General features: G+C 38.2%; 4 protein-coding genes across 11 annotated transcripts in view; 2 read left to right on the forward strand and 2 right to left on the reverse strand.

Annotated features, from left to right (window-relative positions):
- The window catches only part of LOC106880981 (uncharacterized), a 45,239-nt gene extending 34,018 nt beyond the window's left edge, over window positions 1–11,221 (forward strand). Inside the window, exons 1-3 of one of the 3 annotated variants that reach the window (XM_052977332.2) lie at window positions 6,839–6,964; window positions 7,483–7,625; window positions 8,315–11,221. In XM_052977332.2, coding sequence (XP_052833292.1) covers window positions 8,677–10,431 — 1,755 coding nt within the window. In that variant the 5' untranslated portion in view covers window positions 6,839–6,964; window positions 7,483–7,625; window positions 8,315–8,676 and the 3' untranslated portion in view covers window positions 10,432–11,221. Of the gene's footprint in view, window positions 1–6,827; window positions 6,965–7,482; window positions 7,626–8,314 lie in introns of those variants that run through there. The other 2 variants (XM_052977331.2, XM_052977334.2) reach the window with 2 other exon arrangements.
- Window positions 1,387–6,802, reverse strand: LOC106880986 (uncharacterized). 2 transcript variants are annotated; one of them, XM_052977329.2, is made up of 2 exons: window positions 6,669–6,802; window positions 1,387–5,577 (listed from the first exon to the last, which is right to left on the reverse strand). In XM_052977329.2, the coding sequence occupies exon 2, from the start codon at window positions 5,223–5,225 to the stop codon at window positions 3,300–3,302; it is 1,926 nt and encodes a 641-aa protein (XP_052833289.2). In that variant the 5' UTR covers window positions 5,226–5,577; window positions 6,669–6,802; the 3' UTR covers window positions 1,387–3,299. The 2 variants fall into 2 exon arrangements, with proteins under 2 accessions (XP_052833289.2, XP_014786652.2); XM_014931166.3 differs by lacking the exon at window positions 6,669–6,802 and adding an exon at window positions 6,292–6,643.
- Window positions 11,222–11,633: 412 nt separating the features above from the next.
- LOC149130448 (uncharacterized) overlaps window positions 11,634–17,705 on the forward strand; it is a 105,410-nt gene continuing 99,338 nt past the window's right edge. Inside the window, exon 1 of one of the 4 annotated variants that reach the window (XM_089344287.1) lies at window positions 11,634–12,864. The gene's annotated coding sequence lies outside the window, so the exon portion shown is untranslated. Of the gene's footprint in view, window positions 12,865–15,030; window positions 15,590–16,014; window positions 16,162–17,705 lie in introns of those variants that run through there. The other 3 variants (XM_089344290.1, XM_089344285.1, XM_089344289.1) reach the window with 3 other exon arrangements.
- On the reverse strand, window positions 12,866–16,366 carry LOC106880989 (uncharacterized). Of its 2 annotated transcripts, XM_089344317.1 has the most exons (3): window positions 15,895–16,040; window positions 13,671–14,973; window positions 12,866–13,374 (listed from the first exon to the last, which is right to left on the reverse strand). In XM_089344317.1, exons 2-3 carry the CDS (start codon window positions 14,893–14,895, stop codon window positions 13,220–13,222), a joined length of 1,380 nt encoding a protein of 459 aa, XP_089200443.1. In that variant the 5' UTR covers window positions 14,896–14,973; window positions 15,895–16,040; the 3' UTR covers window positions 12,866–13,219. The 2 variants fall into 2 exon arrangements, with proteins under 2 accessions (XP_089200443.1, XP_089200442.1); XM_089344316.1 differs by lacking the exon at window positions 15,895–16,040 and adding an exon at window positions 16,194–16,366 and having other exon boundaries at window positions 12,866–14,973.

The following is a 17,705-nucleotide window of genomic DNA, read 5'->3' on the forward strand; positions in this document are numbered from 1 at the left end:
CCGCCTAATATGCCACAAACACATCTTTATGTCCGGAAAACAGGTGGGATGGGGTGGATACCTCGGAAATTTCACCCTTCCTTCCTGGAATCATTGGAAAACGCTACTTTTTTTTCGTTAAATGAATTACGGTGGCCACAAGACACTTTTTTTTCTCCTCCGGAAAACGGGGATTAGGGTTAGGGTTACATATATACACATATGTAATATATTTATTTATACACATATACACACACAAAGGGTGGCACATAAAATACACCAGTTTGAGCGTGGCCATTGCCAGTACCACCTGACTGGCCTTCGTAGGATTTTCGAGCGAGATCGTTGCCAGTGACCCTGGACTGGCTCTTGTGCGGGTGGCACGTAAAATACACCATTTTGAGCGTGGCCGTTGCCAGTACCGCCTGACTGGCCTTCGTGCGGGTGACACGTAAAAGCACCCACTACACTCTCTGAGTGGTTGGCGTTAGGAAGGGCATCCAGCTGTAGAAACTCTGCCAAATCAGATTGGAGCCTGGTGCAGCCATCCGGTTTCACCAGTCCTCAGTCAAACCGTCCAACCCATGCTAGCATGGAAGGCAGATGTTAAACAATGATGATGAAAGGCAAGGATGTGGTCTATAATGATAATGCCTGGAGAAGTAACTTCATCATCCCACAACACTTCTATGTCCTGTAATCTTTTGAACCTTTTTCCATACTTCCACTTCAACAGGTTCAATATCAAACACATCCTGTCTCTTAGATCCTTCCTTTTGTTTCAATTTCACACCCTATTTCTATTTACCCAAGGAATTGCACACCTCACGAACCCCATAGTCCTTGTTTACGTCAACTTTCACAGGAACAAAAAACAACCAGAAACTAATCCAGCTCAGCATATATTAACCTCATCCAGTTACTCTTAATTTTGCTTCGTCTAAGAACAGCCATTGTTTCATGCAGGCTTGTGTTGGTGTGGGTATCTTTCATCTTGTACTTGTTCCAGTCACTCGACTGCAGCCATGCTGGGGTGGCACCACCTAGAGAAACATTTACTCAAATGAATCTACCCCAGTACTCATTTCATCTGTTCCTTTGCTGAACTACTAGGTTACAATGACATAAACATCAGTTGTCAAGTGATGGAGTGGGGGTGGGGGGTGAGAGAGATACACAGGCCTAAAAATATACAAACACACACATATGATGGGCTTCATTCAGTTTCCATCTTCCACATCCACTCATAACGCTTTGGGCAGCCCAATGCTATAGTATAAAACACATGATCAAGGTACCACACTGTGGGACTGAAACCAGAACCATATAGTTGGGAAGCAAGCTTCTGTCTACACAGCCATGCATATTGGTTTTAATAGTTTCATAAAAAAATTCATGCGAAACAAATTCAAAGTCTTGAAGAAATTGTCTTTATTCCAAAAGTATCCCGCAAGTAAGTTAGCTTTGATGTGGTAACATAAACTATAGAGTTGAGAAGTTGTTATCACACACAGTTTTATCTCCTCTCTTGTGTGAATAAATTTACAGTTAGAGAGAGAAAGTCCCTTTTTTTTTATTTCTTTATTGTCTACAGGGGGCTAAACATAAAGGGGACAAATAAGGACAAAAGAATTAAGTCAATTACATCGACCCCAGTGCATACCTGGTACTTATTTAATCGACCCCAAACGGATGAAAAGCTAAGTCGGCCTCGGTGGAAATTGAACTCAGAATATATGACTGTATGACTGTATGACGCATGCGTACGAACAACCATGCTACATGGCAGTGAAACATGGGCTGTAACTGCTGAGGACATACGTAAGCTCGCAAGGAATGAAGCCAGTATGCTCCGTTGGATGTGTAATGTCAATGTGAATACCCGTCAGAGTGTAAGTATCTTGAGAGAAAAGCTGAACATTAGAAGCATCAGTTGTGGCGTGCAAGAGAGACGATTGCGCTGGTATGGACATGTGGTGAGAATGGAGGAGGATAGCTGCGTGAAAAAGTGCCACACCCTAACAGTTGAGGGAACCCGTGGAAGAGGTAGGCCCAGGAAGACCTGGGCTGAGGTGGTGAGGCAAGACCTTCGTACATTGGGCCTCACCGAGGCGATGACTACGGACCGAGACCTTTGGAAATGGGCTGTGCGTGAGAAGACCCGGCAAGCCAAGTAAGATCGTTGCCAGTGCCCCTGGACTGGTTCTTGTGCGGGTGGCACATGAGATGCACCATTTTGAGCGTGGCCGTTGCCAGTACCGCCTGACTGGCTCCTGTAGGATTTTCGAGCGAGATCGTTGCCAGTGCCCCTGGACTGGCTTGTGCGGGTGGCACATAAAAGACACCATTTCGAGCGTGGCCGTTTTCGTGCGGGTGACACGTAAAAGCACCCACTACACTCTCTGAGTGGTTGGCGTTAGGAAGGGCATCCAGCTGTAGAAACTCTGCCAAATCAGACTGGAGCCTGGTGTTGCCATCCGGTTTCACCAGTCCTCAGTCAAATCGTCCAACCCATGCTAGCATGGAAAGCGGACGTTAAACGATGATGATGATGATGATGATGAATATAACGGCAGACAAAATGCTGCTGAGAATTTAGCCTTATGTGCTAACGTTTCCGCCAGCTCACAGCCCTATTATTTTTTGGGCAGAGAAGGAACTTTGACAATTACAGTAATTCTCTGATAAGTTGCTTGGTTACTGCCATGGAGAAAGCCCACAACACTATCACCATTTTAGGAGGAGCTCAAAATGCTTCTTGTTCTTATGAATTGTCACATTGATTGATAGTCATACATCTATATGAATGGATACACATTTAGTAAACACTAACAGTACCAAGTGGTCACAAATCACCACTTTTGCTTATTACTTTTTAATTTCTATAGCTGTATTGAATGTTCAATCATGAGCATCATTTCAAATATGTCAACATATATTTATGTTTTGCATGTAAATGAATACTAAAAATGTATTTTCAAAGCCTTTATTAACCGCATTTGCTTATATTCAAATAAATTGGACTGAATAAAGATTTTCAATGCTATGGTCCTTGCAGGGTTAACCCTTTAGCATTTAAAGTGGCCATATCAGGCCCCTAATATTCTACCAATTTTATGTTCAAACTATCCAGAATTGACCTCTTACACCTACCTTACAATATTATTCTGAAGATAAACAATCACATCATCAAAATTTGAAAGCTGTGAGATAATGCATGACAAATTGAAAAATAATGTCAATAAACATGACATTCGACAGAATAATCTGTCGGGCAAAGTGTTCAGTGACCACTTATCGAAATCAATTTACCACAACTATCAATGGGTTTGCTTCTTCTCTATATGAACACGTTTGTGAGAAGTTAAGTTGCCATGTTGAGTGAATGACCTACCACAGATATCACAGTGAAATGGCTTCTCTCCTGTGTGAATACGTTTGTGCATAGACAAGCAACTACTTCTGGAGAACAATTTTCCACAAGTATCACAGCGATATGGCTTCTCTCCTGTATGGAAACGTTTGTGAGAAGCTAAGTGGCCACTTTGAGAGAATGATTTACCACAAATATCACAGCGATAAGGCTTTTCTCCTGTATGAATACGTTTATGGTTAGTCAAGTTATAATTCTGAGAGAATGATTTACCACAAACGTCACAGGGAAATCGCTTTTCTCCTGTATGAACAAGTATGTGAGAATTTAAAGCACTTTGTGAAGAAAATGATATACTACAGACATTACAGTGATAGGGTTTCTCTCCAGTATGATGACGTTTGTGTGTAGTCAAGTAACTACTTGTGGAGAACAATTTACCACAGATATCACAGCGATATGGCTTCTCTCCTGTATGGGAACGTTTGTGAGTAGCTAAGCCACTACTTTGAGAGAAGGATTTACCACAGATATCACAGTGATAAGGCTTCTCTCCTGTATGAATACGTTTGTGGTTAGTCAAGTTATAGTTTTGAGAAAATGATTTCCCACAAATGTCACAGTGAAATCGCTTTTCCCCAGTATGAACAAGTATGTGAGAATTTAAAGCACTTTGGTAAGAGAATGATGTACCACAGACATTACAGTGATAAGGCTTGTCTCCTGTATGAATACGTTTGTGTGTAGACAAGTTATTTTGTTGAAAGAATGATTTGCCACAAATGTTACAGTGAAATGACTTCACTCCAGTATGGATATGTTTGTGCATATTCAAGCAACTACTTCTTGAGAACAATTTACCACAGATATCACAGCGATATGGCTTCTCTCCTGTATGGAAACGTTTGTGAGAAACTAAGTGGCCACTTTGAGAAAATGACTTACCACAGATATCACAGCAATAAGGCTTCTCTCCTGTATGAATACGTTTGTGGTTAGTCAAGTTATAATTCTGTGAGAATGATTTACCACAAACGTCACAGTGAAATAGCTTCTCCCCTGTATGAACACCTATGTGAGAATTTAAAGTACTTTGGCAAGAGAATGATGTACTACAGACATTACAGTGATAGGGCTTCTCTCCAGTATGAATACGTTTGTGTATAGTCAAGTTATTTTTTTGAAAAAATGATTTACTACAGACATTACAGTGAAATGGCTTCTCCCCTGTATGAATACGTTGGTGTGTAGTCAAGTTATTTTGTTGAAAGAATGATTTACCACAAGTGTCACAATGAAATGGCTTCTCTCCTGTATGGATACCTTTGTGTGTAGTCAAGTGGATTTTTTGAAAGAATGATTTACCACAGATGTCACAGTGATAACGCTTCTCTCCTGTATGGATACGCTTGTGTGTAGCAAAGATACTAGCTGAAGAGAATGACTTACCACAGACACCACAATGATATGGCTTCTCTCTTGTATGGATATGTCTGTGAGTAATTAAGTTACTACTTACAGAAAATGATTTATTACAGATATCACAGTGATATGGCTTCTCTCCTGTATGGAAACGTTTGTGAGAAGTTAAAGCACCATTCTGAGTGAATGATTTACTACAGATGTTACACTGATATGGCTTCTCTCCTGTATGAATACGAATGTGAGATTTTAAATCACTTCGGTTTGAGAATGATTTTCCGCATATGACACAGTGAAATGGCTTCTCCCCTGTATGAATACGTTTGTGCATATTCAAGCTGCTCTTATAAGAGAATGACTTTTTACAGACATCACAGTCATGTGATATCCTCCTCCCCTTTTCTTTATCTTCAGGAAAAATTAGTTCCTTTAGTTTTTCACTTTCTTCCATTTTGTTTCTTTGAAAATCACATATTTTTTGTTTTTCTATTTGCTTCTATGTCTTTTGCTTATAAATATTTTAACAGCTGTATCTCTGTCCAGTGTCACCTTTGTCCCAAAACTCTTTAGTAAATTTATCCACGTTTAATTTGCAACCAGACTCATTTTGTAGACACTCCAACCTGTGATGTCCTGAAAGTTTGCTAATAACACATTTCAGAGTAAATATATCAGAGGAATTCTACCATAGATTCATAGAAACAATCTTTTATATCTGTTCTGTACAATATTTTCATTTTGGTCTTTAAAAGATGATAAATAATGAGAATGTATCTTCAGTTATTCCAATGTCATCTGATATTCTGAAATAATAAAGAAAAGACAGTGTAAGATATAGAGGCTACTTAGAAAATACAGATTCAACATTTCCATAGAGATAAACTCTAGAAATAAATATTTACTTGAACAAAAGAACATTTTGATTTATTAAAATTTACATCAGAAAATCTTGTGTGAAGCTTACACATTTCGAAACTCGCCTACTTATTTTGTCCCTTTTCCCTACATCAAGATACAAACATCCGATAAATTATAATAAAGCATTGGTTTCTCAACATTTCTGTGGTTGGAGTGTATTTGAGAATATTTCTCGGTAGAGATGGACTATATGTAATCTGAACCTTTCCCCCCGCCCCTTATTTATTATTTTTTTTACGGAATCCCACGTTTTAGGCTATGGAGATTCCGATTCTGAAAAAAAAATTTTTGAAAAATTTCAATCCCCCCCCCATCAAGCAGGCTATTTACATGCTAGAAATAACAGCCAAATCTCACAAAACTAGTGTTAGGGTTAGGGTCAGGGTTAGGGTCAGGTTTACCCTGTGGATCTATATAAAAACCGGGGGGGGGGGGGGGATCGTTCCAACTAAAACACACAACAAACTAATGTGGAAACGATGGAGAGAGTAGAAGGTTGCTTCCATAGCTAGAAATAGCAGCCAAATGTCGCACACATCAAAGAACATCTGAGACACGAAGTATTAAAAGATTAAATGCTTATATTGTTGAATACTTACGGAAGTGTTCTTATAAAGGATAGTGTTATTGTTATAAGTGCGTCGGGTGGTAGAGAAATCTATTATAAATTCATTTAGGAGTTAAGAGGAATTCTGAGCATCAGAGAGACTTTTAGTGATGCGATGAATGGAGGCGGAAGTACGTTTAGTGCGCATGAGAAATAAGTTTTAGAGTTAACTTCCGCACGATTTTCACAAAACCCTTTTTGGGGTCCGAAAAATGGGGTGGGTGGGGTGGGGTGGAAGCCTCGGAAATTTCAATCCCCCCCCCATTATCTTTTCCCCAGTATGATTTTTCACTAAGGAAAAAAAAAATCCGAGTTTCTTTTTATTATTTTTCTTGGTGAAAATTGTTCGGGGTTACTCAAAACATTTACCAGATTCACTTTGCCTTTCATCTTTTTGGGAGTTCAATAAAATATATACCAATTGGCTACTGAGGTCCATGTAATTGACTTAAGCACCATCCCATGCCCCGAAATTGCTGGCCTTCGGCCAAAATGTGAAATCATCATTTCATACGCATGCGCACTAAATGTACTTCGGCCTCAATTCCTTATATCTTGACAAACGTGTTTGATGCTAGAATATCTCTTAATCGACTCCCAAACACATTTATAATACATTTCTCTACAACCTGACGCACTTATAACAACATTCTAAACACATTTCCGTAAGTATTAAACAATGAAAACATTTAATCTTTCAATACTTCGTGTCTCAGATGTCCTTTGTTTTGTTTGACATTTGGCTGCTATTTCTAGCTATGGAAGCAACCTCCTACACTCTCCATCGTTTCCACGTTTGTTTGTTGTGTGCTTTCGTTGGAGAAATATCCTCAAATAGACTCCAACCACAGAAATGTTGAGAAACCAATGATTTATTATAATGTATCGAATACTGAGTATTGCTACTTTATATTTAGGAGTGAAAATTGGTTATCAGCGTTGCTGAGGTTGCAATCCCCAAATACAGGTGACGGAGTCTGCTGTGAAAAAAAAAAAATGGTGGAATAATGTTTTAAACATGCGTTGGCTTTTTGATTATTTGTGGAACTTTCAGAAAATGTTTGCGAATTTGTGTTCTATTCATTGCAATTCATACGATTATGCCAAAACCGAACAAAACAGATTAACATATATTTTTGATGCGTGATTTAAGGGCTATTAAGCTGTTATTTTATTTGTGCAGTCCTCCAAGAAACCTAGGAAGGACTAGATCTTTGTCTTGACCCAAGAGACTCTTTAGCCAAGTGATACCACTTCCTTGTTCATTGAATGAAGATTGCTACTTAAGATATGAAGAGACTGAGCAAGAATAACTGCATCATCTAGGTTTGTAATCTTAGTTTTAGCTTTGACTGCACGATAATTCGATTGAGCCACCACTCAGCCAAGTCTCCAATTCATGTAGGCATTCAACAGAGTGGGAGCCAAGACACAAACCTTGACGAACACCAGGTCTAACTGGGAAAACGATGTTGGGTATATATATATATATATATATATTCCTCCATGGCAAGGTTTAATTTGTGTATACAAATTTAATTTGCGGTCCATGGGAAGAGCCGTTTTAGCGATGCGTCCTGCCCAGCTCTTCGAAACGCCGGTGTTAAAACGGGGGTAGCTGATGAAGAAGAATGTTTTCTATGTGGCTTGTGTGTTTTCTCGTCTACGTTTTGTTTGCAATGTCCTGTACCCAGATATGCACCTATACATACAGGTGGATGTCGGTATGCACATACCTGTACGTATATATGCATATACTCATTTACTATTTGTTTATATATATATATATATATATATATACATATATATATGTGTGTGTGTGTGTATGAATGTGTAGTTGGAGTTTAGAAATATGTTAGCTTTACACAAGATTTTCTGATATAAATTTTAATAAATTAAAAAGTTCTTTTGTTCAAGTAAATATTTATTTCTAGAGTTTATCTCTATGGAAATGTTGAATCTGTATTTTCTAAGTAGCCTCTATATGTTACACTGTTGTTTCTTTATTATTTCAGAATATCAGATGACATTGGCATAACAGAAGATACATTCTCATTATTTATCATCTTTTAAAGACCAAAATGAAGATATTGTACAGAGCAGATATAAAAGATTGTTTCTAGAAATCTATGGTAGAATTCCTCTGATATATTTACTCTGAAATGTGTTATTAGCAACCTTTCTAGACATCACTGGCTGGAGTGTCTACAAGATGAGTCTGTTTGCAGATTAAACGTGGATAAATTTACTAAAGAGTTTTGGAACAAAGGTAACACAATGGACAGAGATACAGCAGTCGAAATATTTGTAAACAAAAGACTATAGAACCAAAGACAAGGAAAAAAAATATATATATTGTAATTTTCAAAGAAGAATAATGGAAAAGAGTGAGAAAGCAAAGGATTTGACTTTTCCAAAAGGCACCGAGAAAGGGAAACAAAAATTATCACATGACTGTGATGTGTGTAAAAAGTCTTTCTCTCAAAAGAGTCACTTGAATATGCACAAATGTATTCATGCAGTGGAGAAGCCATTTCACTGTGACATTTGTGGTAAATCATTCTCTAAAAAATTTTACCTGACTACACACCAACGTATTCATACAGGGGAAAAGCCATTTCACTGTGACATCTGTGGTAAATCATTCCCTCAAAGTAATAACTTAACTACTCATAAACGTATTCATACAGGGGAAAAGCCATTTCACTGTGACATCTGTGGTAAATCATTCCCTCAAAGTAATACCTTGACTACACACAAACGTATTCATACAGGAGAGAAGCCTTATCACTGTGATGTCTGTGGTACATCATTCTCTCACCATAGTGCTTTAAATTCTCACAAACGTGTTCATACAGGGGAAAAGCCGTACCAATGTAACATCTGTAGTAAATCATTCTCTCAAAAAGGTAGCATGACTACACACAAACGTATTCATGCACGGGAGAAGACTTATGACTGTGACGTCTGTTTTACATCATTCTATGACCGAAGTGCTTTTAATTCGCACATGCATCTCCATGAAGGGAAGAAACCATTTCACTGTGACATTTGTGGTAAATCACTCTCTCGTAAAGATAGCTTGACTAGACACAAATGTATTCATACTGGAGAGAAGCCTTATCACTGTGGTGTCTGTGGTACATTATTCTTTAAAAAAATTAACTTGACTAAACACAACCGTATTCATACAGGGGAGAACCCATTTCACTGTGACATCTGTGGTAAATCATTCTCTAAAAAAATTTACTTGACTAAACACAACCGTATTCATACAGGGGAGAAACCATTTCGCTGTGAAGTTTGTGGTAAATCATTCTCTCAAAGTTATAACTTGACTACACACAAACGTATTCATACAGGAGAGAAGCCTTATCACTGTGATGTCTGTGGTACATCATTCTCTAACCAAAGTTCTTTAAATTCTCACGTACGTGTTCATACAGGGGAAAAGCCATTTCACTGTGACATCTGTGGTAAATCATTCCCTCGGAGTAATAGCTTAACTACACACAAACGTATTCATACCGGAGAGAAGCCTTATCACTGTGATGTCTGTGGTACATCATTCTCTGACCAGAGTGCTTTAAATTCTCACATAACTATTCATACAGGAGAGAAACCATTTCACTGTGACATTTGTGGTAAATCATTCACTAGAAAAATTTACTTGACTAAACACAACCGTATTCATACAGGGGAGAAACCATTTCGCTGTGACATCTGTGGTAAATCATTCTCTGACAAAAGTGCTTTAAATTCTCATGTATTTGTTCATACTGGGGAGAAGCGATTTCAGTGTGACATTTGTGGTAAATCATTCTCTCGAAGTCATCACTTGACTACACACAAACGTCTTCATACAGGAGAGAAGCCATATCATTGTGGTATCTGTGGTACAAGATTCTCTGAAAAAAGTGCTTTAAATAACCACCAGTATTTTCATACAGGGGAGAAGCCATATCACTGTGATATCTGTGGTAAATCTTTCACTCAAAGTAGTACCCTAACTCAACACAAACGTATTCATACAGGAGAGAAACCATATTCCTGTAATATCTGTGGTAAATCATTCCCTCGCAACTCTGCTTTGACTGAACATAAACATATTCATACAGGAGAGAAGCCATAACTTTGGTAAACACAATCTTATTCATACAGGAGAGATGCCATATTCTTGTGATATCTGCGACAAATCATTCTCTCAAAGTAGTGACATAACTAGACACAGACGATTTCATACAGGAGAGAAGCCATATCGCTGTGATATCTGTGGTAAATTGTTCTCCACAAGTAGTTACTTGACTACACACAAACGTATTCATACTGGAGAAAAGCCCTATCACTGCCTACTTCTTACAAAGACCATAATAGTAATTTTTGATTGTCATTGAAAATCTTTAATACAATTTTATTTTAAATATAAGCAAATGCAGTGAATTCGAAAATACATTCTTGTAGCATTTATTTACATGCAAAATATATATCTTTATATACATAAATAAAATGATATTTATGATTGCACATTCAATAGTTGTAGAAATTAGTATGTAATAACCAAGTGCTGATAAATGACCACTCTAGTGTGAACTAAATGTGTATCTATTCTTATAGATATATGACTGTCAATGTGACACTTCATAAGAACAATAAGCATTTTGGCCCCCTCCGAAAATGGTTGTAATGTTGTGGTCTTCCTCCATAGCAATAACCAAGCTACTCATTAGGGAATTATTATAATTGTCAGAGTTCCTTCTAATCCAAAACAATAAAAAGTGACGCTGTAAATGTATTCACATGAGAGAGGAGATGGAACAGTGTGTGGTAACAACTTCTCAACTCTATAGTTTATGTTACCACATTGAAGCTAACTTACTTGCGGGATACTTTTGGAATAAAGACAATTTCTTCAAGACTTTGAATTTGTTTCGCATGAATTTTTTTATGAAACTATTAAAACCAATATGCATGGCTGTGTAGTCAGAAGCTTGCTTCCCAACTAAATGGTCCTGGGTTCAGTCCCACTGCATGGTTGCTTGGTCAACTGTCTTCTACTTCTATTATCATGTAAAATTTGATTTAATTTGGTTGAGCTGTCTGAGAATGCATTGGGAACAGGCAGGCAAAGAATTTTATAAATGTAGATTATATAATTGCCATTACTGCCTTGATAAATAAAATAACATATGCAAGTCACTTATTGTCATCATGTGATAAACAAACACAAATTCATGTATGGAATTCATCTTTCTATATAAGGGAGATTTATTACTTGATGCCGTGGAGGCGCCATGGCCCAGTGGTTAGGGCAGCGGATTCGCGGTTTCGATTCCCAGAACAGGCGTTGTGAGTGTTTATTGAGCAAAAACACCTAAAGCTCCACGAGTCTCCGGCAGGGGATGGTGGCGAACCCTGCTGTACTCTTTCACCACGACTTTCTCTCACTCTTACTTCCTGTTTCTGTTGTGCCTGTAATTCAAAGGGGTCAGCCTTGTCACACTCTGTGTCACGCTGAATATCCCCGAGAACTACGTTAAGGGTACACGTGTCTGTGGAGTGCTCAGCCACTTGCACGTTAATTTCATGAGCAGGCTGTTCCGTTGATCGGATCAACTGGAACCCTCAACGTCGTAAGCGACGGAGTGCCAACAATTACTTGATGCCATTACAGTACCTTCATTTATATACAATTCACACCAGGATCCATTTTGTTGTTTCGTGCCTTCTCTCGATGGAAATGTTACCTCAAGATATTTCAAGTACCTGGGCAATGATGTAGGGCAGCATCATCATACTGTATTGCGCCACGTTAGTTAATAGTGGAGGTGGCTGCTCTAAGAGCATAGCTGTGAGAATAAGCTTAGGCTGGGCAAGGTTCAAAGAGCTTCTACCTCTGCTAGCAACAAAGGGCCACTCTCTCAGTGTGATAGGCAGATTGTATGATGACTGTGTGTGAACAGCTATGCTGTATGGCAGTGAAATCTGGGTTGTGACAACTGATGACAGACGTTGGCTTGAAAGAAATGAAGCCAGTATCCTTTGCTGGATGTGCATTGTCAGTGCACATTCCACAAAGTGTAAACATCTTGAGAGAAAAGTTAGGCGTAAGAGGAATTAGATGTGGTGTGCAAGAGAGACAACTGTGCTGGTATGGTCATGTGATGCATTTGGAAAGAACAGCTTTATAAAGAAATGCCAGTATCTAAGGAAGCTGAGGTAGAGGTAGATTCAGGAAGACATGGGACGAGGTAGTGAAGCATGATCTTCGAACTTTAGACTTCAGAGAGGCAATGACTGCTTTTTGTTAAGCCCGATGCTTATCCTATCGGTCTCTTTTGCTGAACTACTAAGTAATGGGGACATAAACACACCAACACCGGTTGTCAAGCAATACTGAAAGACAAACACAAAGACATATATGGATATGTATATATAGAATGTCATGTTTTGTTTCAGATAACCGTGGCTGGTTCATCTTGATGTAGCTGTGTGTTGGTCATGCATGAACTGGTCTAGTCTGTGTGCCTGGAGTGACAGAAGATAAATGAATGACAAGAAGAACCAGGTAAATTCAATGCAACTGTTATTTATTACAACCCCTTATAAAAATACATGGCAAATGTCTTACATATTGTGAAGTAACTGGTTTGACAAATTTTAAGGAACTCTATCTGGAACAGTGGAAGTTGTATCATGGTTGAAATTCTGTAGCAAGTTCATGGCTTGGTTCTGTGTGTTGGGCAGCATCGGTCGTTCTGATCTGATCTCTTTCTCTCTGTGCAGGGATAAAAACTGTTGCTCAAATACTAAATGGTTAGTTAAGACCATTTGATCTTTGCAACGGATTTAGTCTAATGTTAATTGCATGATCAATGTTGACAACATTGAATCACGCCCATTATCACCATCATGATCATCACTTATAGAGAAAGATTTACCACAAATATCAGTGGGAACACTTCACCCTTGCTATGATCTCGTTTGTGTTTCCTGTGTGGATATGTCTGATTAGAACTCACAGAGAATGATTTCCCACAGATATCACAGTGATATGGCTTCTCTCCTGTATGGAAACGTTTGTGAGTAGCTAAGTTGTCATTTTGGGAGAATGATTTACCACAGACACCACAAGAATAGGGTGTCTCAATATGTTTACGATTAATTAGCTTACTATTAAAAGGGAAACATTTATTACAGATGTCACAGTAACATGGCTTCTCTCCTTCATAATAAGTTAAAGCACTGTTGAAAGAGAACAGATATTACAGGAATATGGTGTCTCTCCGGAATGAAGATGATTGTGAGAAGTTAAGCTCTACTTTGAGAAAATGATTTACTACAGATGATATGGCTTCTATCCTATATGAACATGGATGTGAGAATTTAAAGCGCTTCGGTCAGAGAATGATGTCCTACAGACATCACAGTGATAAGGTTTCTCTCCGGTATGAATACGTTTGTGTGTAGCCAAGTTACCTTTTCGAGAGAATGATTTACCACAGATATCACAGTGAAATAGCTTTTCCCCTGTATGAACACTTATGTGAGAATTTAAAGCACTTCGATCAGAGAATGATGTACCACAGACATCACAGCTGTAAGGCCTCTCTCCTGTATGAATACGTTTGTGTCTAGTCAAGTTATTACTCTGAGGGAATGATTTACCACAGATGTCACAGTGAAATGGCTTCTCCCCGGTATGTACACGCATGTGATAATTTAAAGCACTTGGGTCAGAGAATGACATACTACAGACATCACAGTGATGAGGCTTCTCTCCGGTATGAATACGTATGTGTGTAGTCAAACTCCCCTTCTGAGAGAATGATTTACCACAGATATCACAAGGATATGGCTTCTTCCCTGTATGGAAGCGCATGTGCGAATTAAAAGCACTTCGCAGAGAGAATGATGTACCACAGACATCACAGTGATAAGGTTTCTCTCCTGTATGAATACGTATATGTGTAGTCAAGCTACCTTTTTGACAGAAAGATTTACCACAGATGTCACAGTGAAATGGTTTCTCTCCTGTATGAATACGCTTGTGAGAATTTAAAGCACTTCGGCCAAGGAATGATGCAAAACATACACCACAATCATAAGGTTTCTCTCCGGTATGAATAAGTTTGTGTGCTGTCAAGCTACCTTTTCGAGAGAATGATTTACCACAGATGTCACAGTGAAATAGCTTCTCCCCTGTATGAACAAGTATATGAGAATTTAAAGCACTTTGGTCAGAGAATGATGTACCACAGACATCACAGCGATATGGCTTCTCTCCTGTATGAATACGTTTGTGTCTTGTCAAGTTATTACTTTGAGGGAATGATTTACCACAAACTTCACAGTGAAATGGCTTCTCTCCTGTATGAATACGTTGGTGTGTTGTCAGGTTAATTTTTTTAGAGAATGATTTACCACAGATATCACAGTGAAATGGCTTCTCCCCTGTATGAATACGTTTGTGCTTATTCAAGTGGCCCTTTTCAGAGAAGGGCTTTATACAGACATCACAGTCATGCGACAATTTTTGTTCCCCTTGTTCTGTATCTTCTGGAAAAGTCAGATCTTTCAATTTCTCACTCTTTTCCATTCTTCAAAATTCATAATATATAGACATTTTTCTTCTTGCTTCTATTTATCTTCTGTTATGCCAATGTCATCTGATATTCTGAAATAATAAAGAAACAACAGTGTAACATATAGAGGCTACTTAAAAAAATACAGATTTAACATTTCCATGGAGATAAACTCTAGAAATAAATATTTACTAGAACTTTTTAATTTATTAAAATTTACATGAGAAAATCTTGTGTGAAGATAAAATATTTGTAAACTCCAGTTACACATTCACACACAAATAGTCTTGTACTTGTTTCAGCTGTTTTGACTGTGGCCATGCTAGAGCATCATCTTAGAGGGTTTTAGTCAATCAAATCTACCTAGGACTTATTTTTTGAGCCTAGTACATATTGTATTGACCTCTTTCGTGAAACTGCTAAATGATGGGGACATAAACACACCAACAGTGATTGTCAAGTGTTGATGGCAGAATTCCGCCTTTTTTTTTTTTTGCACAGCAGATCTTATCAGAAAGATCGTCCAGATATTTTATTAGCAACATGAATTACAATCGGGTTGAAAGTTGCGGGAAAACCTCCTGAAAATAAAAAAAAAACACCTGGCAACTGACAATGTTTCGGACTGCAGCTTCATCAACCATGACAACCAATTGTCATTCCTAAACATAATATAGCAATACTCACAATGTAAATAATTCAAAACAGGTAGGGAGTATATAAAGAACTTAGAAATTACTCATTTTGCCCCGCTTACCTATTTTGTCCCTTTCCCCATATCAAGAAACAAACATTCGATAAATTATAAAGCATTGGTTTCTCAACATTTCTGTGGTGGGAGTGTATTTGAGAATATTTCTCCAACTAAAACACACAACAAACAAACGTGGAAACGATGGAGCGAGTAGAAGGTAGCCTCCATAGCTAGAAATAGCAGACAAATGCCGCACACATCAAGGCATCTGAGACACAAAGTATTAAAAGATTTAATGTTTTCATAGTTTAATACTTACGGAAATGTTATTATAAAGGATAGTGTTGTTGTTATAAGTGCGTGAGATGATAGAGAAATGTATCATAAATGTGTTTGGGAGTCGATCAAAAGAAATTCAAGACGTACTGAATGGAAGCGGAAGTACATTTAGTGCGCATGTGCATGAAATGTTGGTTTCACATTTTGACACAAGGCCAGTAATTTCGGAGTGGGTGGTGCTGCCTAAGTGGATTACCTGGACCTCAGATGTCAACTGGTATTTATTTTATTAAATCCCAGCAAAAAGGTGAAGGGCAAAGTTTACTAATCTGGACATACCTACACAATTGTGGTACTACTAAAGCAGAGTGGTCCCGAACGCGCACCTGCGCTAGCTAGTCGTGCGTGGTCGATCCTACAAAAAGTGCGCGTGCTCGCGTGTGCAAATGAATATATGTGTTTAGGGTTAGGGTTAGGATCGCCCACTCACGACTAGCTAGCGCGACTGCGCGTTTGGGACCACTCTGCTTAAGTAGTGCCCACAATTGTGCCTCTTTCGGGTTTCTTTCTTCGTAACTTTCAGACAAAAATGATAATTTTTAATGAAATTTTCAATACATACGCAACAGATGGTGTAGATTACGACCGTTTCGGAATTTGTTCAAAAAAAAAAAGAAAAGAAAGTGCTTGGGTATAAAAAAAAATGCGTATGAAAGGAATATGAAAACAAAAATGCGCGTTAAGCAATGGCGAGGTTTCGGAGAGGACTAGGGAATATTCACAAGATCCGAGTTTTTGCCTCATAACTTTTAGGAAAATGGGGTTTTTAAATGAAACTTTATATAAATACCTTTCAAACGGCATACATTACGGTTATAAAGAAATTTGTGGGTAAATTTTTTTTCCGAGGGGGTAGGTAGTAGACTTCGAAAAATTCACAAGATCCGACGTTTTCGCCGATAACTTTGAGGAAAAAGCTTCTTCAATTCCAGACTTTTGGAAAATTAATAAATAAAATAAATAAATTATTTGAAAGTTAAATATCATCTGAGGCTGTTTACACTACATGCAGGAATTGAACACCTATTTTCTATACCTTAAAATACCTCTGACGAGATACAACTTTCAAATAATTAAAAATTTTATTAATTTTCTGAAGTGCTGTAACTGAAAAAGCTGTAAGCGATGTTTGTCTATTTTTCAATTAAAAAAAAACAATAACTTATTTATTACCTCTCTATTTTCTTATCTTGTTAGAATAAATATAAACCACGGTTTCCATAGTTACCTTGCAGTTGAGTACTAACTATAATGTTCAACGTTACTTGTACAGGTAACTCAACAGTACTTTCATAGCATTTTGCTATCCCTCACTGAGATTTGTAACCTTTATTTGTGTGTATATGATGATGATGATGATATATATATATATATATGTGTGTGTGTGTGTGTGTGTATAATCGTAATCATCATCATCGTTTAACGTCCGTTTTCCATGCTAGCATGGGTTGGACTATTTGACTGAGGACTGGTGGACCAGGTGGCTACACCAGGCTCCAATCTGATCTGGCAGAGTTTCTACAGCTGGATGCCCTTCCTAACACAAACCACACCGAGAGTGTAGTGGGTGCTTTTACGTGCCACCGGCACGAAGGCCAGTCAGGCGGTACTGGAAACGGCCACGCTCGAAATCTTCATAAAATATATATATATTATATATACTCTTTTACTTGTTTCAGTCTTTTGACTGTGGCCATGCTGGAGCACCGCCTTTAGTCGAGCAAATCGACCCCAGGACTTATTCTTTGTAAGCCTAGTACTTATTCTATCGGTCTGTTTTGCTGAACCGCT

This window comes from Octopus bimaculoides, chromosome 28 (assembly GCF_046866305.1).
Source record: "Octopus bimaculoides isolate indiv1 chromosome 28, ASM4686630v1, whole genome shotgun sequence".
In the NCBI taxonomy this organism is placed as follows: Eukaryota; Metazoa; Mollusca; class Cephalopoda; order Octopoda; family Octopodidae; genus Octopus; species Octopus bimaculoides.

Bases quoted from the DNA above. Each gene is read 5' to 3' on its own strand.
- LOC106880986 (XM_052977329.2), bottom strand. From the start codon at position 5,225: ATGGAAGAAAGTGAAAAACTAAAGGAACTAATTTTTCCTGAAGATAAA.
- LOC106880989 (XM_089344317.1), bottom strand. From the start codon at position 14,895: ATGGAAAAGAGTGAGAAATTGAAAGATCTGACTTTTCCAGAAGATACA. The intron at 13,375-13,670 runs ATGTTCATATAG...CTACTCACAAAC, and splicing joins CGCTTTAAATTCTCACATCC to GTTTCCATACAGGAGAGAAG.